This window comes from Psammomys obesus, unplaced genomic scaffold (assembly GCF_907164565.1).
Source record: "Psammomys obesus unplaced genomic scaffold, mPsaObe1.curated_primary_1811, whole genome shotgun sequence".
NCBI classification, from domain to species: domain Eukaryota; kingdom Metazoa; phylum Chordata; class Mammalia; order Rodentia; family Muridae; genus Psammomys; species Psammomys obesus.
In genome coordinates, this window is record NW_026586662.1 from 9444254 (window position 1) to 9467770 (window position 23517).

General features: G+C 43.7%; 1 protein-coding gene across 2 annotated transcripts in view; it reads left to right on the top strand.

Annotated features, from left to right (window-relative positions):
- Slc17a5 (solute carrier family 17 member 5) overlaps positions 1 to 23517 on the top strand; it is a 40601-nt gene that overhangs the window by 7407 nt on the left and 9677 nt on the right. For both annotated transcript variants that reach the window (XR_008719575.1, XM_055602475.1), the window contains exons 2-9: positions 1983 to 2179; positions 3372 to 3605; positions 5810 to 5897; positions 9772 to 9858; positions 12409 to 12527; positions 13762 to 13920; positions 15359 to 15491; positions 18922 to 19069. Coding sequence is in view for 1 of the 2 variants with exons in the window: in XM_055602475.1 (XP_055458450.1) it covers positions 1983 to 2179; positions 3372 to 3605; positions 5810 to 5897; positions 9772 to 9858; positions 12409 to 12527; positions 13762 to 13920; positions 15359 to 15491; positions 18922 to 19069 (1165 nt within the window). In the remaining variant the exon portion in view is untranslated. The remainder of the gene's footprint in view (positions 1 to 1982; positions 2180 to 3371; positions 3606 to 5809; positions 5898 to 9771; positions 9859 to 12408; positions 12528 to 13761; positions 13921 to 15358; positions 15492 to 18921; positions 19070 to 23517) is intronic.

Sequence of the window (23517 nt, forward strand, 5' to 3'; positions counted from 1 at the left end):
CTTGCTTTGAACTCAGTGTGGTGGGTATCCAGTGGGCTGGCTCGCTCTACCGTGCAAGCTTATTTTATCTTGGATCAGTTTCAAAGAATATCCCGATTCACAGGCACATTTTACTTGCTAAAAATATCTCTGGCTAAATGGATTTACAGTCGCAACCATTTTCATAAACCTGGTATCAATTTATTTTTAGTATAACTTTTAAAACTTTGTAGCCATGTATTTTATTTTCTGATTATTGATGGGACCTTAGAAAAGTAAGTTACCTGACCTATGATTTTTTTTTTTTAAGGATTGTCATTAATATTTTGAAATATTTTGCTCACCTTAAAAAAATTTTTTTTGAGACAGGGTTTCTCTGTGTAGCCTTAGCTGTCCTGGACCCACTTTGTAGACCAGGCTGGCCTCAGACTCACAGAGATCCACCTGCCTCTGCCTCCTGAGTGCTGGATTACAGGTGTGCAGCACCGCACCCAGCTCATGTCTTAAATGTCTTTATTATTTGTTAATTTATTTTTATGTGTATGAGTTTCGCCTGCATGTATGTCTGTTCACTATATGCATACAGTGACCTGAGGGCAGAAGAGGGCATTTGGAGTCTCTGCAGTTTCAGACTCTTAGGAAACTCTGTGTGGGCACTGCTCAGCAAACCCAGCCCTTCTAGAACAGCCAGTGCTCCTAACCACTGAGCCATCTCTGCAGCCCCTTGCTCTCCTTTTTCAAGCATTTATTTGTTTCGTGTTGGGGGTGGGAAATCAGAGGATAACTTTCAGAAGCCAGTTCTCACCATTTTGGTTTCAGTAACCAAACAAGCAAGTGCCTCACCCACTGCGCCTTCTTGCCAACTGTTTCTACACCTTTCTTTTACCTGACACCCACATCTCATTCACATGATAAAATGGTTTATGAGCCACATCAGCACCATGATCTGAGGAGAAACAAACAATGGCCAATAAAAGAAGGGAACTATTAAAAAAAATTTTTTGAGATAAAAAAAAAATTTAAAGTAGTTAGGTGGTGGTGGTACACGCCCTTAATCCCAGCACTCAGGAGGCAGAGGCAGGCAGATCTCTGAGCCTGAGGCCAGCCTAGTCTACAGAGGGAGTTCCAGGATGGCCAAGGCTACACAGAGAAATCTTGTCTCAAGAAGAAAAAAAGAAAAGAAACAAATCCAAATCCAGCATCATGTGAGGAAAAACTAATAGCATACAATACAAATACCTGTATAAAAAATGGGCTAGGCACAGTGGCAAACGCCTGTCCAGCACTCAAGAAGGCAGAGACAGGCCTATCTCTGTTAGTTCAAGGCTAGCCTGGTCTATAAATCGAGTCCAGGACAGACAAGGCTACACAAAGAAACCCATGTCTCAGGGGGAAAAAAAGAAAGAAAGAAAGAAAGAAAGAAAGAAAGAAAGAAAGAAAGAAAGAAAGAAAGGGAAAGAAGGAAGGAAGAAATGGCGTGGAATAATGATAGTACAAACAAGAGAACCATAACATAGTTTAGTGCAAATTTAAAAAATGAGATGCAATACAATATTTCAAGCAAGAGAAACACAACATAGTTTAGAGCAAGAGGGTTGTTAACTGCTCATCCCTCCCTTTCACTCCCACGTCTAGCATTTAATCAAGGACTATTAATTTCCCCCTTTAAATTTACTCAAACCTACCCACTTCTCCAAGTTATTTAAAGTAAGACATTTTAATTGCCCAAATTTGAGATTGGACTTCCCCACTCAAACCTATTGTAAATATGGCATGTTAAAGTTTTACTGAAACTGGGTAAAAGGGAATAAATTCTCTTTGGACAAACCTGTGTAGATATGCTTAAGTGTAGGCTATTCAAAAAAGTACTGATTGGTACTTCGTATGTCAGGGCTGGAGCAATGGCCCCGTAGTTTCAAGTTTGCAAAGGACCTGGGTTCAGTTCCCAGCATCCATGTGTTCCTTTCATATAATTTAAGGTTTTCTCTCAATCTTGATTTCAGCTCCAGTATGCTGCTCTGCTCGTTACAACCTAGCAATTTTGGCTTTCTTTGGTTTCTTCGTTCTCTATTCATTACGAGTGAACCTGAGTGTTGCATTAGTGGACATGGTAGATTCAAATATAACTTGGACGGATAATAGAACTTCCAAGGAGTGTGCAGATCATTCTGTCCCCATAAAAGTACACTACAATCACACGGTAAGTGCTATCTTTAAACAAAAATTTGATTAATACTAATACTTGCAAGTAAAAGTAATGAAAAAGATCTGCCTTTATCAGAAAGAAACCAAAATATTTGTTTTTGTGTATTCTTCCCAGGTCATTAGCTTTTTTTTTTTTCTTTTCTTGGGAGTTGAACAGTTAACTTAAAATTACAGTTTGTACTTCCCATATGGATCTGTTGGGAAAGTTGTTTTTCCATTTCCTGGGAAGAATTTGAAGAAACTTCATTGGCACATCAGAAAATTGGATTGTTTTATTATTTATTTATTTATGTTGGTGTCTTGAGCAGAGTTTCTCTCTCTGCCCTAGAACTCACTCTGTAGACCAGGCTGGGCTCGAACTCAGAGATCTGCCTGCCTCTGCCTCCTAAGTGCTGGAATAAAGGTGTGTGCCCCCCTGCCAGCTGTTTAAAATGTTTTCGGGTTTGGTTTTTTGAAACAGAGTTTCTCTTGTAGCTTTGGCTGTCCTGGAACTCACTGTGTGGACCAGATACAGTACAGAGAAACATCTACCGCCTCCCGAGTGCTGGCAGTAAAGGCATGGACCACAGCACAACCCAAGCCTGTGGCTCCCTTTTGAAGCTTCTCAGTTGAGGCTGTTACGGAGCTTCCTCTAGTCTGGTGTCATAGCATAGCACACCTGTTAAAACTTTATGATTTCAGTTCTTTGTCCCCTCACCCCTCACTTCTGGAAACTGCGTGTAATGGTGACGCACCTACCTTCCAGAAAGCTTGTCTTAGATTTCTGTGCTGAAATACCGAAACCAGAAGCAACCTGGGGAGGAAAGACTCTATTTCATCTCACAGCTTACACTCCATCACAAAGGGAAGTCAGCGCAGCAAGCTGGAGGCAGGAACCGAGGCAGAGACAGGGAACACTGCTTGCTGAAATCCACCGCCACCCCCGCCACCCCACCCCCGCCATAACCTACTCAGCTTGGTTTTTATACCCCCGGACCAGAGTAGCCTGGGCTATCCCACATCAATCAGGCCAGTCTGATGGCGGCATTTTCTTCATCAAGGTTCCCTCTTCCCAGATGACCCTAGCCTATGTCAAGTTAAAAAACAAAGCAACTAGCACAGCCTGCATGCCTTGCAATCCAAAACAGGAGTTCAGAAACTCAAAGTCGGAAGCATTGTTTTTCTACATTTTTTTTTTTTTTAAACAGGGTAAAAAGTACCGGTGGGATGCAGAGACTCAAGGGTGGATTCTTGGCTCTTTTTTCTACGGCTACATCATCACACAGATCCCGGGGGGGTACATGGCCAGCAGAATCGGGGGGAAGCTGCTGCTGGGCTTCGGCGTCCTGGGCACTGCCGTCTTCACCCTATTCACACCCTTGGCCGCAGACTTAGGCGTGGTGGCCCTTGTCTCTCTTAGAGCACTGGAAGGACTCGGAGAGGTAAAATTCTTGGTTCTTGTTTTACTTCTGATTCTTTATTTCTTATTCTTTCTGTCCTCTTCCCTCCTGTTCCAAGTGGTCTCTTAAAGATCAGTTTTTGTATGTATGTTTTGTCAGTGTGTGTGTGTGTGTGTGTGTGTGAGTGTGTGAGTGATGTGGGCGCATGTGCCTGCACAAGCCAGAAGAGGGCGTCAGATCTCCTGGAACTGGAGTAGAGCGGCTGTGAGCCACCAAGTGGGCGTTGGAAAGCAAACCTGGGCGCTCTGCAAGGGCAGCCAGTGCCCTTATCCTCTGAGCTGTCTCTCCAGCCAAGAAATCAATTTTTTAAGGGACACAATAGCTCATGCTTTAGAAGACAGGGAAAGAAACCCTTGTCATGATGGCTAAGATGGTCCAAGCTTACCATGCGTACATACATTTTGGCTGGTAAGCCACCACAATATGAATGCTGGAACTGAATCCAGGACCTCTGGAAGAGCAGCCAGTGCCCTTAACCCCTGAGCCATCTCTCCAATCCCTGTTTTGGCACATTTTTATGAAACGCATTGTTAAATCACCTTATTTTAATTTGTTGTTATTTATGAAACCTCCTCTTTAGCTTTAGTTCATTTTATTCTGGTCTACTAACTTAGAGACAAATAATTTATGATTTAGCTAACTATACCAGTTTACTTCTAGGATTCTAATTTTTTTTCTTTTTTGTTTGTTTGTTTTGTTTTTGAGACAGGGTTTCTCTCTGTATCCATGGCTTTCCTGGTCTCTCTTTGTAGATCAGGCTGGCTTCAAACTCACAGTGATCTGCCTGCCTCTGCCTCCCTGAGTGCTGGGATTACAGGCGTGTGCCACTGTGCCTGGCTTTAGTTTTTTTCTTACTTGACTGTGCTGGGAATCAAACCCAGGACCTTGCACATACTGCTGACGTTCTCAACGACCAACCCTACAGCCCCATTTACAAATCTCTTCATTTTCATCTTTCTTTTCCCCTCCAAGCCTCTTTTGTATCTCTCCATCTTAAATGAATGGATGACAGTCTTAATGGATGATCTCCAGGCTGGAGAGATGCTCACTGATTAAAGAGCCTTTAGCACCAGCACAAGGTAGCACTATGTATGGAGGCTGTGGAAGTGCATGACCCCATAGTGCACTGGAGAGAACACTGGAGTGAGAGCACTTGCCCTTGGCTAGCAGCTCCACTGGCACAGGGAAGCATGGGGTAAATCCTAATCCCTAGGCCTGGGTTTCATCCCTTGAAATTTGACACTTAAGGACCTGCCCACCCTCAGTCACAGGAATCATGCACAGTTTATACGTGCTGAGATTTGCTGGAAGGCTTTGGAGAATTCCAGGTTCTGATTTTATCTTTAATTTTATTTTTGGTTTTGAAACAGGGTCTCTCTATGTAGCTCTGACCATCATAGAACTGACTTGGTAGACCAGGCTGGCCTCGAACTCAGAGATCCGCCTGCTTCTGCCTCCTGAGAGTTGGGACTAAAGGCATATGCCACCACACCCAGCCCCAGGTTCTATGTTTTTCTCTTCTTTCTTTTTTTTTTCAAGGCATATTTTCTCTGTGTAGCCCTGGGTGTCCTAGAACTTGCTCTGTAGACAAGGCTGGCTTCAATTCACAGAGACCTACCTCTGCTTCCTCAGTGCTGAGAATAAAGGGATGTGCCACCCCTGCCTGGCTGGTTTTAATTTTTTTTTTTTTTATAGTCCGTAAGCCCAGGGTAAAGTTTTGTTAGTATTTTGCATGTTCTTATTCCATTCATACCCAAATGCCAGTCTTCACAGAATACTATTAAAGACGAATTCCTTCCTGGTCATAAAACAGAATACTATCAGCCCCTCTGTTCCCAAAGTTGTTTTTTGTTTTTGTTTTTTTTTTTCTTACCTAAATAAAATATATTTATTTGTAGTCTGTTGCTTCTGATGCAGTTACTGTATCTTTCTGCTGCACTATTCTTGTGGTATGCTTTCCTGACTGTGGCTGTTTAACATCGTATCTGTTGTTCTGTTGCTGTCACGGATGGCCACTGTATTCCTGAATAGAATTTAAACCGTGCTTGTACTGCGATGCTCTCATCTTTCGCCATCCCTTCTGCCCACACCACACACCTCACCCATAAAGCTAGGTCAGCCCCCTCCACCTTTTCTGTCTGATTTTTGAAGCTGCCTTGTATTTCATCAGCAATATCCACCCCCAGGGTGTTACGTTTCCGGCTATGCATGCCATGTGGTCTTCCTGGGCTCCCCCTCTTGAGAGAAGTAAGCTTCTGACCATTTCCTACGCAGGTAAGATAATGATCCTCACAAAACCTTTGCTGTCGTTTGATGCATATGAACCAGGCTTGGGAATCGTGCATACCGGCCAGACTCCCGAGGTGTGGGTGGCTCTTCCTGGAGGAAATAACCTTTGAAGGGTACACCTTTACTATCTGCTTCTTTCCTGTCTCAGAAATGGAACAATGTGCTGTGGTTGACTAATGCCATTCTCTCTACCTGCTGTCATCTACCCGCTGTCATTTATCTCAAAATGTGCTTTCTGTCTTTTCAAAGGTTGGTAGTTATAAAATAGTTCAGTGGCTGGAAAGTTTTATTGGTTTGTTCTTTTACTTTGTTGGTGGTGGTGGTGGCGGTGGCTGGTTTGGTTTTGGTTTGTGTTTGTTTGTTTGTTTGTTTGTACGTTTGTTTCAGAGGTGGGGTTTCATTGTATAGCCTTGGCTGGCCTGGAACTTGCTATGTAGAGCAAGCCACCTGGTCTCATAGAATCTGCCTGCTTCTGCCTCCAAGTCCTGGAATTAAAGGCATGTGCCACCACACCCAGCAAGATTATTTTATTTTTAATTTTGGATATACATGTGTGTTTGTGTGTGCAGATCCCCTGGAGCTGGAGTTGCGAGCAGGCAGTTGTGAGCTGCCCGATGTGGATGCTAGGAGTTGGATTCAGGTCCTGTAGAAGAACAGCGTGTGCTCTTAATTATGTGTGTTTGTTGTGTATGCCTGAGTGTTTGTGTTGTTGACCCCAGGGCAGCCCCCAACAAGACAGCACTGGGAGTGGGTTGTCAGTGAAGGGCACAGAGATAAACCACTCCAGAGAGGGTTTCAAGGAACAGCATCTACTTTATTGCACATGATAAAATGGAGGCCTGTAGGCTGTGATTGGTTAGCACATTACCTCAGACTGGAGTACTGAGAGCTCAGACCACCAGGGTCTCTGTGTGGAAGCACATTAAAGGAGATGTGGGGAGTGCAGCTACCGGCTACTCACGCTTCTTCAGAACTTCAGTGTTCTGACTTGAGGAACATGGTATGCCACACTGCTTATTTAGAAGCGTAGTGCGCCAAGTAGACCTGTTTGTATGTATACCACACGTGTGGAGATAACCCTAGAGGACAGAGAGGGTGTGGAATCTATGAACTGGAGTACAGGTGGGATGGGAGCCTCCTGATGTGGGTGCTGAACAGACCGGTGTTCTGCACAAGAGACCCCAAGCCCAAGTCTCAGCACAAAGGAGATATATTTGCCCCAGGGGTACAGGGGGTCAGGGAATAAGAGATGAAGACAGAAAATAGAGGACAAGGGAGAAAGAGAAGGGAACAAGAGAGTGGGGAGAGGAATATTTGTCTTGGAGGACAGAGGACTGTCTGTGCATAGAGAGGAGACGTGGTCCACAGGCAGATGGCAGCTTATAAAGGTAAAAAGGGAACTCTGTTAGGATGAGGTGTTTAATTTTTATTAGATTGGTTAATTAGAGTGGCCAAAGGGGGCTTTTGATTGCTAGATTTCAGTACTTGAGTAGTCAGACTCGGGGAGGAAGTGGCCAAATAAGGAAATAGATCTTGGTAGCTTGTAATGAGAATTCTGGAATTTTGGTTTCTTTTAAAAACACAGAGATATTATGAGAATATGTTTTTGCTTTAATCCCAAGTGTAGAGATGTGGAGCTACTTTGCAGCAGTTGTCTATGATTTGCCTCATGCTCTAGTAGGGGCGTAGTTTCTATGATTGTGTGATGCTTGGAATTTTGGGAACTTTTGTATAAATTCTAGGGCCCCTGAGAAGCTATGTGAGTTGTTGATTGGTTATTGGTTGTTGTTGGTCGCTGTTAAGTAGTTGCAGACAAAGAAGAAACAACAAGAAGTTAGATATCCTGACGGTGAAGATAAAACTTGCCCCAAGGAGTTCAAGGCCCCTAATCAGCAGGAAGTAGTCTAACCATAACACTGCCCCCTTTCCAACCTCTGACTTTATTTGGGGATCTCTTTTCTTCATCTCTATCCTTTCTTCTTTCTTACCTAACGTTGAGGGGTTGGAAGGGAAGAAGAAAGGGGTGGAGAAGGGTAGAAAAAAGAAGAACCCTTAATAAAGTAGCAAATGATGGCTACAGTGGCTAGCTTTCAGAAGACAATCTAAAAGTTTTTAGCAAGGCAGAAGAAGTAGCAGAAGGCTAAGGCCTGCCAGAGCGGTGGTTGTCATGCTCTGGCTGGCTACAGCCCCTTCAGGTGCCGGGAACCAAACCCAGGTCCTCTGCAAAGAGCATAGGTGCTCTTAACTGCTGAGCCAGCTCTCCAGCCCCTTTCCATTGTGATTTCTAACTTGACTACATAGTAAACATATTATTACTTTCAGCTCTTCTCTCCATGCATTTTTCGTATGCATTTGTTATCGTTTAGAGCTGCAGGTGAGATAACATGGGATTTATGTGTAAATTGTCATTTTACTTCATTATATAAGAAGTACCTGCTTGTTTTTCATTAACTGAACGGAAAATTTTCTACCTAACTAGTTTTAAATATAGTGGTTTGTTTTGTTGTTTTGTTTTGTTTTGTTTTGTTTTGTTTTGTTTTGTTTTGTTTTTGAGCCCGGGCTTCTCTGGGTAGCCCTGGCTGTCCTGGTACTGGGCCTCTTCACTGCAGTACTCCAGCCAGGGTAGGCCCTGATACATGGTGCCTGCCACAGAGTTCAGTACTCAGTGACCCTGCAATCTATTGTTGAGGCTTTATCTCTGTCCCTTTCTTTTATCCACGTGAAGCTCCCAGACCCATTGTCTGCTTTCCTGCTTTCCTTGGTTTCTCCTGCCTCCGCTTCCTGCTCTTGTGTGGGTTTTTGAGACAAGGGTGCCTCTGCCTCCTGAGTGCTGGGGTTACTGATGTGCCCCACCTCGACCCCCTATCCCGCTTCCTCATTGTCTTTTTCTTGTTACTGCTCTGGAACTGAATCTTAACCATCTTTTCAAAGTCGGGTTGCTGCTCCAGACATCTTTCCCTCGCTTTGGGAGGTCAGAAATAATTCTTATGTTTGAGCTCCACTTTGCCCCGTGGCCCTAATATGTAATTGTCATTGGCTTATATCTTTCTCCTACCTATGACTAAAACATGGAATCAGAAAGCATGTGTCTATAATTCCAGGACTTCAGAAGTGGAGGCAGGAAGATTAGGAGTTCAAGGTCATTTGTAGCTTCATATGGAGATCAGGGCTACCCTACCCTAGGCTATGTAAGACCCTGTCCTAAAAAGTAAATAAATATCATCTAGCCAAGCAAAGTAGTTCACACCTGTAATCCCACCAGCTGGATAGTTGAGGCAAGAGCATTTTATTTCTGTAAATCTGAGACAAGCCTGAGCTACATAGTGAGTTCAAGACCAGCCCAGGCTGCAGGGTACAATCCTGTCCCAACTAAAAAAGAGGAAAAAATAATAAAATAATAAAAATACAGACTATCATGTCGCTCCCATTGCATGTAACTAAAATGTCCCCCATGGTAGAAATGTATTATTTTATTTCTAAAACAATTGTTTATAATATATAAGATTATGAAAAGCCTCATTCTTATTTCAACAAGCATGCCCCTACCCGCTGGCCTGTCCCTCAGCCTCGTAGTGCTGGGATCACAGCACGTACCACTCCTCGTGGCTCTCATACTGATTGGCACCCCTTATTCACCAGCGCCTGCACAGCTGTAACTACTGTAACTGTGCTAATATATACGCCCTACCTTTCCTAGCTCATGATCCCATAGGAGCGCTGCGTTTTCTGTCCACACGCAGCCGCTCCTAATTCCGTAGTTCTTTCCATGCTGCGCCCACTGCTCCACCCTCCCTCAACAGTAGACGCTGTGTTTGCTCACCTTTCCCCAAGGCTTATGGAGTCTCCCGTGTCGATCTAGGAGCACAGCTCGGGACAGTAATCTCGCTCCCTCTTTCTGGAATGATTTGCTACTATATGGAATGGCCGTACGTCTTCTATCTCTTTGGTAAGTGTAACTTTTTTAACCAAAATTTTAAAATTAAAAATGTAACAGTGGCTGGTTACACCTAAATGTGATTCTGTCTCCCAGCTTCCTAACTTAAAGACTTTCATAATGAACATGGAGGCAGGCTGGAGTCGTGAAAACTTAGTAAAAGGTTTCTGAACACACCGTGAACAAACATAAATGCATAGTCAAGCATGTAAGAAATCTGAGGTCCCTCTGGCAACACTGGCCCAGGTTGTGTCATGTGACTTCACGTTAGCTCAGGTTCTGAGGGAACATGACACTTTGGACACACATGCTGCCGAACCACACAATACTGATGAAGGCAGCCGGAACACCTCAGCTCAGATTCAATCACATTGTACGTTATGAACCATAATGTTTTCAGTGTACGTGCAAAGTTGTCTGCTGTTCTAGAAACATAATAGAAAAAAACAGTATTCTCCTACTGTAATTCTTCAGCGTGTAAGCATCAAATCAGTGTATCTTTGGGAGGGTGTGGTTTTAAAAATCACTGTTTTGAGCCAGGCGGTAATAACGTATTCCTTTAATCCCAGCACTCAGGAGGCAGAGGCAGGCAGATCTCTGTGAGTTCAAGGCCAGTCTGGTCTACAGAGTGAGTTCCAGGACAGCCAAGGCTACACAGAGAAACCCAGTCTCAAAATAAGAAACAAGCAAACAAAATTATTGTTTCAGTTACTGAGTTGGGATTCATAAGAAAGAGCTGTTCAATGAGTTTAGGCTTGGGCTCAGAAGAGACTCTTTGAAATGGCCCTGTACATGCCTCTGCCATCTTGTATTAGCCATGTAAAGTGGTGTTCTCAGAGCTGACCATCACAAGATTCAAGCCAACTCTGAGAAGCCTGGAGGATGCTCTGCACACTGCAGGTGCAAGTATTCATCCAGTTTTAATGCTTTGTGTGAAACACATCTGTCTCAGTATGCAAATTGTCTTTTATCCTTCAGATAAGTAGTAAAATGAAATGAATAACGAAGAACTTAAAATGAGCTTCTTTTATTTGTTACCAGTAAATATTTGATTTATAGTATCATTTTATGTACCTATATAGACAGAGTTGTGTAAAAATTTCTCAGCAGAAAGAGCTTAAATGGTACTCTAGGCTGGGCCGGTGGTGACACACACCTTTAGGCCCAGCAGCGGCAGGTGGATCTCTGTGAGTTTGAGGTCTATAGTGCAAGTTCTAGGAAAGCTAGGAAAGAGTACACAGAGAAACCCTGTCTAAAGATGTAAAAAAAAAGAAAGAAAGCACTACTTTAACTCACTGAAGGAATCATTGCCCAAACACAGTGTTCTAAAACATTGAAAACCTGTTTCCCAGGTTTTTACAGCTGACAGGATCTAGCCCAGTTTGACCTGTTAGCTTTAGAATGTGCTTCTGTAGAAACTGTTGTTAATTCCAGGACTTTAGTGTCACACTATGAAAAGTTACTGTCTGGGGGTTATGAAAATGTATGTTTTTGAAAATACCTTTGTTCAAGCAAAATAGAGCAGTTCTCACCTGAGGGATTTAATCTTTTTCCTTTAGTGTGAAGGCATTTCATATCTCAAATTGATTGACAGGATCAAACATATTCTTAATAAATTATGTTTTTACACAGTCATTTTTTTTATAGGAAATAGACTCTCAAAATGAATGAAACAGACATATGCAAGTATATGTAAAAATATGTTGTAGAAATTTATTCCTTTTTTGTTGTTTCACTTTGTTTTGAGACGGGGTTTCTCTGTGTAGTCCTGGCTGCCCTGAAACTCACTCTGTAGACCAGGTTGGACTCAAATTCACAGAGATCTACCTGCCTCTGCTTCCTTAGTGCTGAGATTAAAGGCATGTGCCAACACTGCCCAGCTGGGAATTTATTCTTAAGAGATTTTTCTTGTCCAGAATGCACAATTCATAGAGACAAAATGTAAATTTAATATTTGGATGTCAGGGCATAGAAAGAGACAGGGATTGAGACTAACTATTAATTGTCACAGGTTTGTTTGTTTTTTTTTTTGTTTGTTTGTTTTGTTTTTTTACTATGAAAATGTTCTGGAATTAATTATATTAGCATAATGAAATAAGAATAAAAAAAAAATGTTCTGAGTCGAGAATGGCCATAGTGATGCTTGGGAGACTAAGGCAGAAAGATCCAAACAAAACAAAAGTCTGTCTATAGACCCTGATGAGGTCAGTCTGTCTGTCTGTGCATCCTGATTGTCTGAGTCTTTGATTTCATGAGTGTGTTTTTGAGGCTGTGCGTGGTAACACATGCTTTTCATGCCAGCAGCTGAGGCAAGAGAATTGCCTTAAGTTTAGCCCGAGCTTCATAGGGAATACCTCACCAGCCAGGACTACTAGCAAAACCCTGTCCCAAATCATTTCCCCGAGTGCGTAGAGAGTAATAGTTACTATTCCACCGAATGGCTGAAGCTTGAAATTAACTCTGATTTTACATCACATTTATAGATACGTAATCTTTTCAAGGTGTGTACAAAATGCTGTTGATACATTCAATTCTTATTTAACTGTTGTCTTTCTATTTAAGGTGTCGTTGGAATAGTTTGGTTTATTTTGTGGATGTGGATGGTTAGTGATGCGCCAGAAACTCACAAGACAATCTCCCCTTGTGAAAAAGAGTACATTGTTTCATCCTTAAAAAATCAGGTATGGACTTTGGCGCATGTTAAAACTTGACAAAACAATTTTTTAAAATACATCTTTCTGTTGTGCATGTCTTAGGGCAAATTAGGATGAGCAAGTGAAATAAATAGCTAAAGTACTGGCTGAGAGCGTGCAATTCTTTCTAAACTGAAGCTGATTTCTTCTCAAGGTCGTTCTGGGAACTAAGGGAATTGCTCAGTGGTAGAACCTAAACACCCAGGAGTCCATCTGCGAAGGCAGATCCAAACTGAGGACAAACAGATAAAGAAGGTGCCTTTATTAACACCCTTGAATTGGGGGATTCTGTCGTGTGTGACTATCCAGCATTCTCCGGGGCCAACCCATTTATTAAATATTAGTAGCTTAGCGTCTTAGAATAAAAATGGATATAAAGAGAAATTCTCTTGTCTCTTTAAACTGATTTATGTTTACATTTTTAAATTAAGTGCATTTGTCTGGTGTCAGCATGTGCAAGAGAATGCCCTCGGAGGCCAGAGGTGTCAGGTCCTCAGGAGTTACAGAAGGGTGTAAGCTCCCCGTTGTGGATGCTGGGGACCAAACTCAGGTCCTCTGCAGGAGCACGCACTCTCAACTGCTTACCCTTTTCTCCTCCCTCCTCATATGGCTTTCTCTGACCAGTCTGCACACCTCTGCATAAAAAGCCCTCGCCTGGCTTTCGCTCTTTGTTCCTGTTTCCATCCCTAAGATGGCAGTATTGCCCAGCCAGCCTCAAACTCTGAGCCTAAGTCACCCGCCAGCCGAAACCTCGTGACTGGCTGAGGCGGCAGGTGTGCGGCAGCACAGCCGACTTGCAGTTCTTACAAATCATTTCAATATGACCAAGACTGGATAATGAAACACAGATTGTAGTAAGACCTTCCAGGCTCTCCTTTTCCCGCAGGTCAGCCTCCAGCTGTGAAAATGACGCTGTCCTCTGTTTTACACAAGCGTTAATGTTTAAATCGGCACTGACACTTACAGCTTCCATTAACATTTATAACTCTGTTTTGCCCATGTTTTCCTCTAACCTCAGTCATAGATTCTCTGGTTAATATTTTTAATGAAACAACTAAAATTTATTATCTTGCTACTTAGCACTTCACAGAGTTGATTTTCAGATCTAGAATGTACCACTGAAGCTGGTGCTCTGCGCTCTAGGCTGAGTCTCAGCTAATGAGGTGTGTAGTTAAGTGTTGACAGAGCTATGGCTTCTCCTAATTCAGCCCGTCTCCTTCAGCTTTCTTCCCAGAAGGTCGTGCCCTGGGTGTCCATCTTGAAGTCACTGCCACTTTGGGCGATTGTAGTAGCACATTTTTCCTACAACTGGACCTTTTACACCTTATTGACCTTATTGCCTACTTATATGAAAGAAATCCTAAGGTTCAACGTTCAAGAGGTAAGAGAAAACGATCATCTGCGAGAGAATGTGTTTTCAGAACCACACACACACACCTTATCACCTGTGTCAGATTCAGGCACTTCCCTCTGTGCTGGCTAGTTTTTATGTGCACTTGACACAAGCTAAGTCATTTGAGAGGCAAAGAACCTCCACTTAGAAAATGCCTCCGTGAGATCAGGCTCTAGGCAAGCCTGGGACTCGTTTTCTTATAGACATTTTCTATATAGACAGAGAGTGATTGATGGGGGGAGTGCCCATTGTGGGTGAGGCCATCCTGGGGATGGTGGTCCTGGGTTCTATAAGAAGCCAACTGAGAGCAAGCCAGGGAGAGCAAGCTGTAGGCAGCACTCCTCCATGGCCTCTGAAGAAGCTCCTGTTTGTAGATTCCCACCCAGTTTGAGTTCCTGCCTCGGCTTCCCTCATGGACTGTGATTCATGATATGTAACCAAGCAAACCCTTTCCTCCTTTTTTCCTATTGCTTCATCACAGCAATAGTAACCCTAACTAAGACACCTGTCTTTTGTATTCTGATATACTAATTTTTTTTTTTTGCTTGTTTTTTTCTGTTGTTTGTTTGAGACAGGGTTTCTCTCTGTAGCTCTGGCTGACCTGGAACTTGCTTTGTAGACCAGACTGGCCTCGAACTCACAGAGGTCCACCTGCCTCTGCCTCCCAAGTGCTAGGAATAAAGGCGTGTGTCACCATATCCACCACCTCCTCCAAATGAGTGTGGTGTGTGTGTGTAACTGAGACCCTAAGGCCCTATCTCATTGAATGTGAATAGGGTTTGAAAAATAAATCTGCATAGAAACCCAGTTCAAACTGACATTTTCCTTTAAAATCAGCATGTACATGAGACTCATGAAATGTCCTTTGCTCACAGTACAGCTTATTCTGAGAAGCTTGTATGTAAAATTGTTTATGAAACTTTAAAGCAACTGGCAGGGGTGGCACACACCTGTAATCCCAGCACTTGGGAGACAGAGACAGGCGGATCTCTGTAAGTTCAAGGCCAGACTAGTGAGTCCAGGACAGCCAAGGCTACACAGAAAATCCCTATCTGAAAAGAGCAAAAAAATAATAATAGTTTTAAATAACATTTTGGAGACAAAAACTGTTCTGGATCTGGGGGTCAGTGCAAGGTGGAGGCAGGAAATAAGACCAACTTGTTCTGAGGAAGCAGTGCAGGCTGCTTGGAAGACTCTCCAAGTCCGTCACGACCTGGGCAGACGGTGCTGTTTCCCTGAGACCGCCTGTTGCAGAGATGAGTCAACTCAGTCCCTCGATCCCTGCAAATGCCAAACGCTCTTTCTGTGACATGCGGACATTACCAATGCATTGTTCCACCACACATCTGCTGCTTTCAAATGGTCAGGTTGGCGGAGGCTCCTGTGTTCTACCTTAATTAATCCCGCATCTCCTTCCGTCTTCCAGAATGGGTTTTTATCTGCATTGCCTTATTTTGGCTGTTGGCTATGCATGATTCTCTGTGGCCAAGCTGCTGATTACTTAAGGGGCAAGTGGAATTTTTCAACTCTAAGTGTTCGGAGAATTTTTACCATCATAGGTAAGTGAGATGAATCAAGTTTTTGTTTTCTTTCCCAGTCATACCCATAACATAACAAACCCTTTTGCCAAAATGTGAGATTTCCCATGACACAACCAATGTTTCAGCACACAAGCTGGGTGAAATGTCTAGACCTCACAAGACTACCCCTTCCAGCTTAGAGGCTAGTCACAGAGCCTGGCTGTGACCTATACTTTTAACTATAAATTAGGGTTTTCTAGCCTGTCCCTGGGCTCAGTTAATTTGCTAGACTGACGCACAGAACTCGGGGGACAAACTTTATTTCCATCTACTCACTTATTGTAAAGGATGTTACAAGGGGGACAGATGAATAGCCTATAGAAAAATCCTCAGGGCAAGGTCTACAGGAAGGACTGTGGAGCCACCTCTCTTCATAGGTGTGCCACCCACAGGACCTCCACATGGGGTTCTGCCAGCCCAGGAGCTCATCTAAACCTCATCCATGCCCTTTGGCTTTGTTGTTTGTTTGTTTGTTTGTTTGTTGTTACAAAATCTGACCATGTGGCCAGGCTGGTCTGGAACTTGAAGTCATCCTCATCCTTTGCTATCCTGAGTCCTGGAGTGACAGGCAGAGTTACTTGGTTAGTCAGTGGCTTAGTTGTTTGTTTCTAAGACTGATGCTCCATGCTGTACTACCTCGGTCTGGCCTCAGTTCACACCCTTCTCTCCAACTGCCAAGAGCTAGGGTTACAGTCCTGGACCACCCCACCGTAGTGGGATGTATTTATTTTGTGTGCCTGGCCCTTTAAAGGATCCCCAGTTGACCCTATGACCTTCAGTGTCAGTTGACTCTTGGACTCTGGGAACAGGAGAGGATATTAAAAAAAAAAAAAAAAAAAGCCAGCAGAGGCTGAGAAATATTGAGTAGGATTAGAGTGGGATTGGAATAGGATTGGAGCAGGGTCAGAGAGTAGAGTCAGAGAAGACAGTTGATGCAGGAGAAAAGGCTGAGTAGAGCTGGAGAAAAGAGACTGAGCAGAGTGAAAATAAGAGACAGCTGAAAGCGAATTGGGCAGGCTGGAGAGACAGCTCAGAGGTTAAGAGCACTGTCTGCTCTTCCAGATGTCCTGAGTTCAATTCCCAGCAGCCACATGGTAGCTCACAACCATCTAGACTGGGGTCCAATGTCCTCTTCTGGCCTGCAGGTGTACATGCAGATGGAGCACATACATAAAGTAAATAAATGTTTGGGTTTAGTGAGGCCTGGTGCCCTCTTCTGGCTGCCTACACATATGCAGGCAGAATGCTATATAAATAATACATAAATAAATTTTTTAATAAAAAAAAAAAAAAAACACTTGGTGACAGTTGAGCCAGGAGAAGCTGAGCCGAGCCAGGGAAGATATTGTTAGAAGAACTGATATAAAGAAGAAAAAAAAAAAAAAAAAAAAGAGGGGGGGGCTACAGTACCACACCCAAACCTTAGCCTTTTGAGATTCTGGAACAGCTTCATGATACATGATTGAGTAATTCATTGGCCTATGATCAACTAAACCTTCAGGCCCACCCTTCACTCCTCCTCAGCGACTGGTCCCTTTGCCTTTTTGGTAGCCAGTCACCGTAGCACAGACTTGTAGTCCCACCTGTTGGGGAAGCTGAGGCCAAAGGATCATTTGAGACCAAGAGTTTAAAGCTGGACTGGGTAACATAATGAGACTCCATCTCCAAAAGAAAAAGACCTGGAGCGCCAGGCCTGGTGGTGCATCCCTGTGATCCCAGGGCTTGGCCAGTAGAGCCAGGAGTATGTGAGGTACGAGCTCTTCCTCTGATCCGTACCTGGCTGGAGGCCAGGTTGGGCTCCCTGAGATGCTATCTAAAAATACAGGGAAAAATCATACTGTCTAGGGCCACTGTTCCCAATGTCACCAGTCATGCATGTCATGTTACACAAATGACAATCTTAATACTCCAGAAATTCCAGAACTGGAGTAGAAAGCAAGAATGCAAGTCTGTTTGTTTTACAGCAAGAAAAGACAGCAAAAAGTAACCCTTACCGTATTTACATATGGAACCCGGCTTCGGTTCCCATACCCACAGCTGCCTGTAACTCCATCTGCAGGGCATCCAACACCCTCTTCTGGCCTCTGCAGGTACTGGAAAGTACTCACAGCATGCATAAGAAGAGCCTATTTTAAGTAAACTTTGTCTGTGCTTGGTGATATAGTCCCTTAATTCCAATTCTTGGAGGCAGAGGCAGGCAGACGGATCTCTGTGAGTTTGAAGCCAGTCTGCTCTGCATAGTAAGTTACAGACCAGAACTACATAGTAAGATCCTGTCTAAATAAGAAAGTGTAGATTTGGGGACTAGAGAGATGGCTCAGCCATTAAGAGAACTGGTTCAGTTCCCAGCACCCACACAGCAGCTCTGTAACTCCAGTTCAGGAAATCCAGTCCCCTCTTCTAGTCCCACAGGCACTAGACATACAAAAGGTGCACAGACAGACATCCATGCAAGTAAAACAACCATACATGTTAAATAAAATTTGGGGAGGAGGGCGTGAGACAGGGTTTCTTTGTATAGCCCTGGCTGTCCTGGAACTCACAAGGATACACCTGCCTCTATCTCCCGAGTACTGGTGGGCCACCACCGCCTGACTAAATAAATATTTAAAAAAAAAAAAAAAAAACCTATATGGTGAAAGGACCCATTCTAGGTAAATTCTAAAAACAGGTGCTGAGCACCTCACGGAAGTTGCCATCCTGTTCATATACTGCCCTGAGTTTATGCATCTGTAAATGAAATAATTCCCTTTGGGTGCAATCTGATTTTTTTTCTTCTGTAGACCACCTCTGTGTGATAATATGCATATCAACTCTCAGAACCAAGATGGAGCAGATTTCTAACTGCATCCAAAAAACTTGGTTATTTTTCTGAGTGAGTGTGTGTGTGTGTGTGTGTGTGTGTGTGTGTGTGTGTGTACGTACATGCACGCATGGATTTGTACCACTGCAAAAGCCGCTGAAATTACAGATGGTTGTGAGCCACCGAACCTGAGTGCCAGGAACCAAACTCATGTCGCCTGGAAGAGCAGCGAGCACTCTCAGCCTAGTGGAGTTTATTGTATGATTTACCTACTTTGATTATGTGAGCTGCCGTCACATATTGTATCAGCTGTTGCTTCTCCCTTCAGCCCTGTTTCTCAGTCTTTCTCTCCTTGACAGTCAGCTCAGTAGCTGTCAACTGAGTCCTTCTCACACGCAGATTGAAAAGCATGGCAGGGGAAGGGTTTCCTTTTCTTATTTCATGAGGCTGTCCCATCTTTCCAGGCTTTCTCGTGATGAATGAAATGAAGACTCTTCCAGGCAGTTCAGTGTGTCTACAGTAGGTGGCAGCACTAGCCAGTTCAGGTTTCTACAGTTTTAAATTGAGCACATACAATAATGGCGCTTCTTTTTCTCCTAATTCCAGGGATGGTTGGCCCCGCAGTTTTCCTGGTCGCTGCTGGATTTATAGGCTGTAACTATTCGTTGGCTGTTGCATTCCTAACCATCTCCACGACGCTGGGAGGCTTTGCCTCCTCCGGATTTAGCATCAACCACCTGGATATCGCCCCTTCGTGAGTACACCTACAGAGGTTTGCTGGGAATGGCTTTCATTTTTCTCTTACAGTCACAGCAAAACATAGATAACATAAAATTCTCCACTTTAGCCGTTCTTAAGTTCTGTGGCCTGAAGGACGCCCTAACTGTTGTGTAGCCAACCTAACTACAACTGCTTAACTTTTACATCCTCCCCAGTTGAAACTCCGTGTCCCATAAACAAACACTGATGGCAGGCATTTCCCCTCCTCTCCCATCCTGGCAGCCACCGTTCTCAACTCGGCTTTCTGTGAATCTGACTGCTGGAGGAACCACTTTCTTTTTTGGCTAGATTTCAGTTTACACAGCAGCAGAAGTTCACACGCCCAGCAGCCACACTTACCATGTCCTCCTGTGTCTGGCAGTGACATCGTAACTTGGGTCTGTTCTGGCTAGACTAGGCCCTCTGTGAGGCCCATCCTCGGGATTTACCGTGGTGCTTCACACATAGAAGGCATTAATTGAACAGACGAAGGACAAAGCCCTTTTTGTCAAAGACAAAGCTGCGTATCTAGCTCAGTTGTTAGAATGCTTGCCTAGCATTCACAAAGCTAAGGATTCGGGCTCCAGCACCTCATAAACTGAGCAATGCAGCACACACCTGTCATCCCAGAATTTGGAAGACGAATACAGGAGAATCAGAAGTTCAGGGCCAATCGGGGACACAAGAGATCATGCCTCAATAAATAAATGAATAGATCAACAAACAAATAAATAAAAATGGGGCCAGCTTTAGGAGGGTAAAATTATATATATATTATATAATAAATGAGGAAGTAGAGATAGAAGGAGCAAAACTTGAGGCTCAGCCTTGGCTGCAGTTCAAGGCCAGCCTCACCCATATGAAACCCTGTCTTAAGAAACAAAACAAAACAAAACAAAAAAATTACAAAAGAGTAGAGCCCTAGACTTGCCCAGTTGATAGCACATCACCTGCATGTAAACACAAGTGTCTAAAACTTGGTTGCTTACTAATCTCTTGCACAAACATTATCTTGTTTGTCCTATACTCAGGCCAGTGAGGTAGCCAGTGCTCTTGACTTCCTTTATAGACGCTCAGGGAAATAAGTAGCTGTCTTAAGGCCACACAGCTAATCTGTAATCGGAACCAAAATCTTACTTTAAGGCCAAAACTGTTTCCACATGTACTCTCTCTGGAAACATTCTTTGAGCCACATACTTCTAAATTCTTTTTTCCAGCTGAGAAGATAAAGGAAGGGGCTAGACTATTCACCCCAGAAGATTTGGGGTACTTCACTTATAAAAAGCAATGGATATCTGTTTATTTTGAGGGGAGTTGAAAGGTGGGGGTTTTTTTTAACCTTTGAAAGACCCCAAATTGCACCTACCCAGACATCAGAGCCCTCTGACTCCTGTGAATCCTCTCTACTCAGTGAACACACCGAGATAAACCCTTGTCTGTACCTCTCAGAGAGACCCTGAGCAGACCTTACCAGGCCTGGGGGCACACTCCTAAAATCCTACCTGAGGCAGGATCACAGAAAGTTCAGAGCCATCCTGGGCTACATACTGAGACTCTGCTAAAAACCCTTGTTGTTGTTTATTTTTTGAGACAGGGTTTCTCTGAGTATCCCCGGATGTCCTGGAACTCCCTCTGTAGACCAGGCTGGCCTCAAACTCACAGATCTTCCTGCCTCTCCTCCTGAGTGCTGGGATTAAAGGTATGTGCCATTACCACTGTTTCAGTTTTTTTTTTTTTTTTTTTTTTTAAAGAAAACCTGAGCAGGCCTTTGAAATTATTCTAATCTGTTCTCATTTAAAAAAACAAACAAACAAAAAAAAAAAAACCATGAAAGTCAAACAAGATTGAGGTTTAATCTTGGAGAGCTCAGCTGGCAGAGCACTTAGCTGCGTGTATGCGGTCCTGAGATGAAGCCCCACAGCTGAAGAAGAGCATACCGTAATCTTCTCAATAAGGGGTAAGCTCCTTCCAACTCGACAGCCTTAGAGCTCCGCAGATGACTGTTCCCGGCAGACACAGATCACAGGACACCAACCCAGTGTGGTGGCTCGCACCTCTAACTCCAACACTTGCCCCTCGTTTTCAGTCACAAAAGTAAATAGCTAATGTTGGAAGAATTTACACTGTACCAGCAACTTTAAAGTAACTGTGAAAGAGCCGGACGTGGTGGCGCGTGCCTGTAATCCCAGCACTTGGATCTTTGTGAGTCCGAGGCCAGCCTGGTCTACAAAGCTAGTCCAGGACAGCCAAGCCCACACAGAGAAACCCTGTCTCGGAAAATAAATAAATAGATAAATAACTGTAAAAGATAAAGGGAAGAATTCAGTGAACTTTTCAAGCTAGGTACTGTTTGGTGAATATACATATTGATGAGGTGCGAACTAAAGGAATTTAATAATGAAAGGACACTGATTGCACGGAATCTTGGCTGAATTCAGTGATGATTTGAAAGATGCAGACGTAAGTGTAATGATAAAGAACATTTCGCCAGGCGTTGGTGGTTCACACCGTTAGTCCCAGCACTCAGGTGGCAGCAGCTGACAGACCTCTGTTGGAGGCCAGCCTTGTCTACAGAGTTCCAGGACAGCCTTGTCCTGAGTTCCAGGACAGCCAGCGCTACACAGAGAAACCCTGCCTGGGGTTGGGGACACTTCAGGTTGGAAGAATCGAGGCACTAGACGCTGTTCCTTTGGAAAGGAGACAGAGAGATACCTATTTTATTAACAAAGACCCTCGTAGCGACTGGAGCATCCCCAGCTACATACCTACTGAGTTCAAGATAGCCGAGGCCACATGAGAGAAACCCTGTCTCAAAGAACAGCCATAACAGTGACAAAGAGTAGAACTATTGGTTTTTCCAGTGACAATTATCACACTACTTGTCTAGTATTTGTCTGTTGTCTAGTACTTGATAGCTTACTAGTCACTTGTACGGACATTATCCTGTTTGTCCTGAAAACAGTCTAAGGAGGCAGGTGGGTGTTCTTGAACCATTTAAAGACGGAGAGAACTTTAACATTTACAGAGTAGGAACCAAGCCTGATTACCCAAAGGAGATAGACAGTAATTTTAAAATTGAGGGCCTGGGGCCAAGGTTCAGTGGTAGAGGACTTACTTGGTATGTGCAAAACCCTGGGTTCAAGCTTCTGACAGTGCAAACAATAAAGAAGGGAAATACAGTGGTTAATGTTGCTCAATAAACAAACAAAAAATCTAGAAAACATTGCAGCTGAAACATGTTTCCAATTATACAACATAGAGGCTCATGGAGTCCTAAGTTGGAAGGATTTTGAGCGACCCCATCAGTGTGCTCTACAGAGCAGGGCATCAGCTGAGCACTGATGAGAGATGTAAACTCTAGGGCTCCACCACAGACCTAAGAAGAAGCTCCACTTTGAGATCCTTAGGTGAGTCTCTCACACAGTGAAGTCTGAGGCACCAGTCCAGTTTATTTATTTATTTATTTATTTATTTATTATGTATACAGTGTTCTGCCTGCATGTACACCTGCACGCCAGAAAGGGGCACCAGGTCTCATTATAGATGGTTGTGAGCCGCCATGTGGTTGCTGGGAATTGAACTCAGGACCTTTGGAAGAGCAGCCAGTGCCCTTAACCTCTGAGCCGTCTCTCCGGTCCTCTGGGACACATATTGACGAAGGAAATATTTTTTATTTGTTTTTGTTTTAAGATAAAGGAAACCTAGCTGCATGGTCACACAGGCCTGTAATCCCAGCACTCAGGGAGGCACAGACAGGCAGATCTCTGTGAGTTCGAGGCCAGGCTGCTCTACAGAGTGGGTCCAGGACAGCCAAGGATACACAGAAGAAACCCTGTCTCAAAAGAAAAAAAAAAAGGGGTGGGTGTGTGTGTGTGTTTGACTGTGCTTGATTTTGAAACAGGCTAGCCTCAAACTTGTGCCAGTCCCCTCCCTCAACATCCTGCCTGCTGGGATTGCAGGTATGGTGAGACCACAGTTTCCCCACGGTTAGTTGTGTCGCCTGGACCTGGATAGATTGTCAGTTGTTATGTCCACAGGCATCTTGCACTCCAGTACAGAGCGTTCCGACTGAGTGTGCGTGGCATGCTTCCTCATCGGCCGCCGTCAGCCCTCTGGGACACTTCCTGGCCGAGGATAGTATAAATACTTGAATGGGCACTTCACAGCATCCATCTGGCAGTGCCGCAGCTGGCTCCTCCTCCTGCCAAGGTGCTAATGGTTTAAAAAGAGAGAGAGAGAAGCCCTGCCAAGCTTGGTTAATTTAAGACGCACTCCCTGAGGGGAATGAGCCAAAAAGATCTTGGCTTGGTTCTTGAATGATTTATATATGGAGTTAAACTATAAAAATATGGATGTTTGTGGATAGCCGAGTTAGGCACAGCAAAGTTTATTATTATTATTATTATTATTATTATTATTATTATTATTATTATTATTATTATT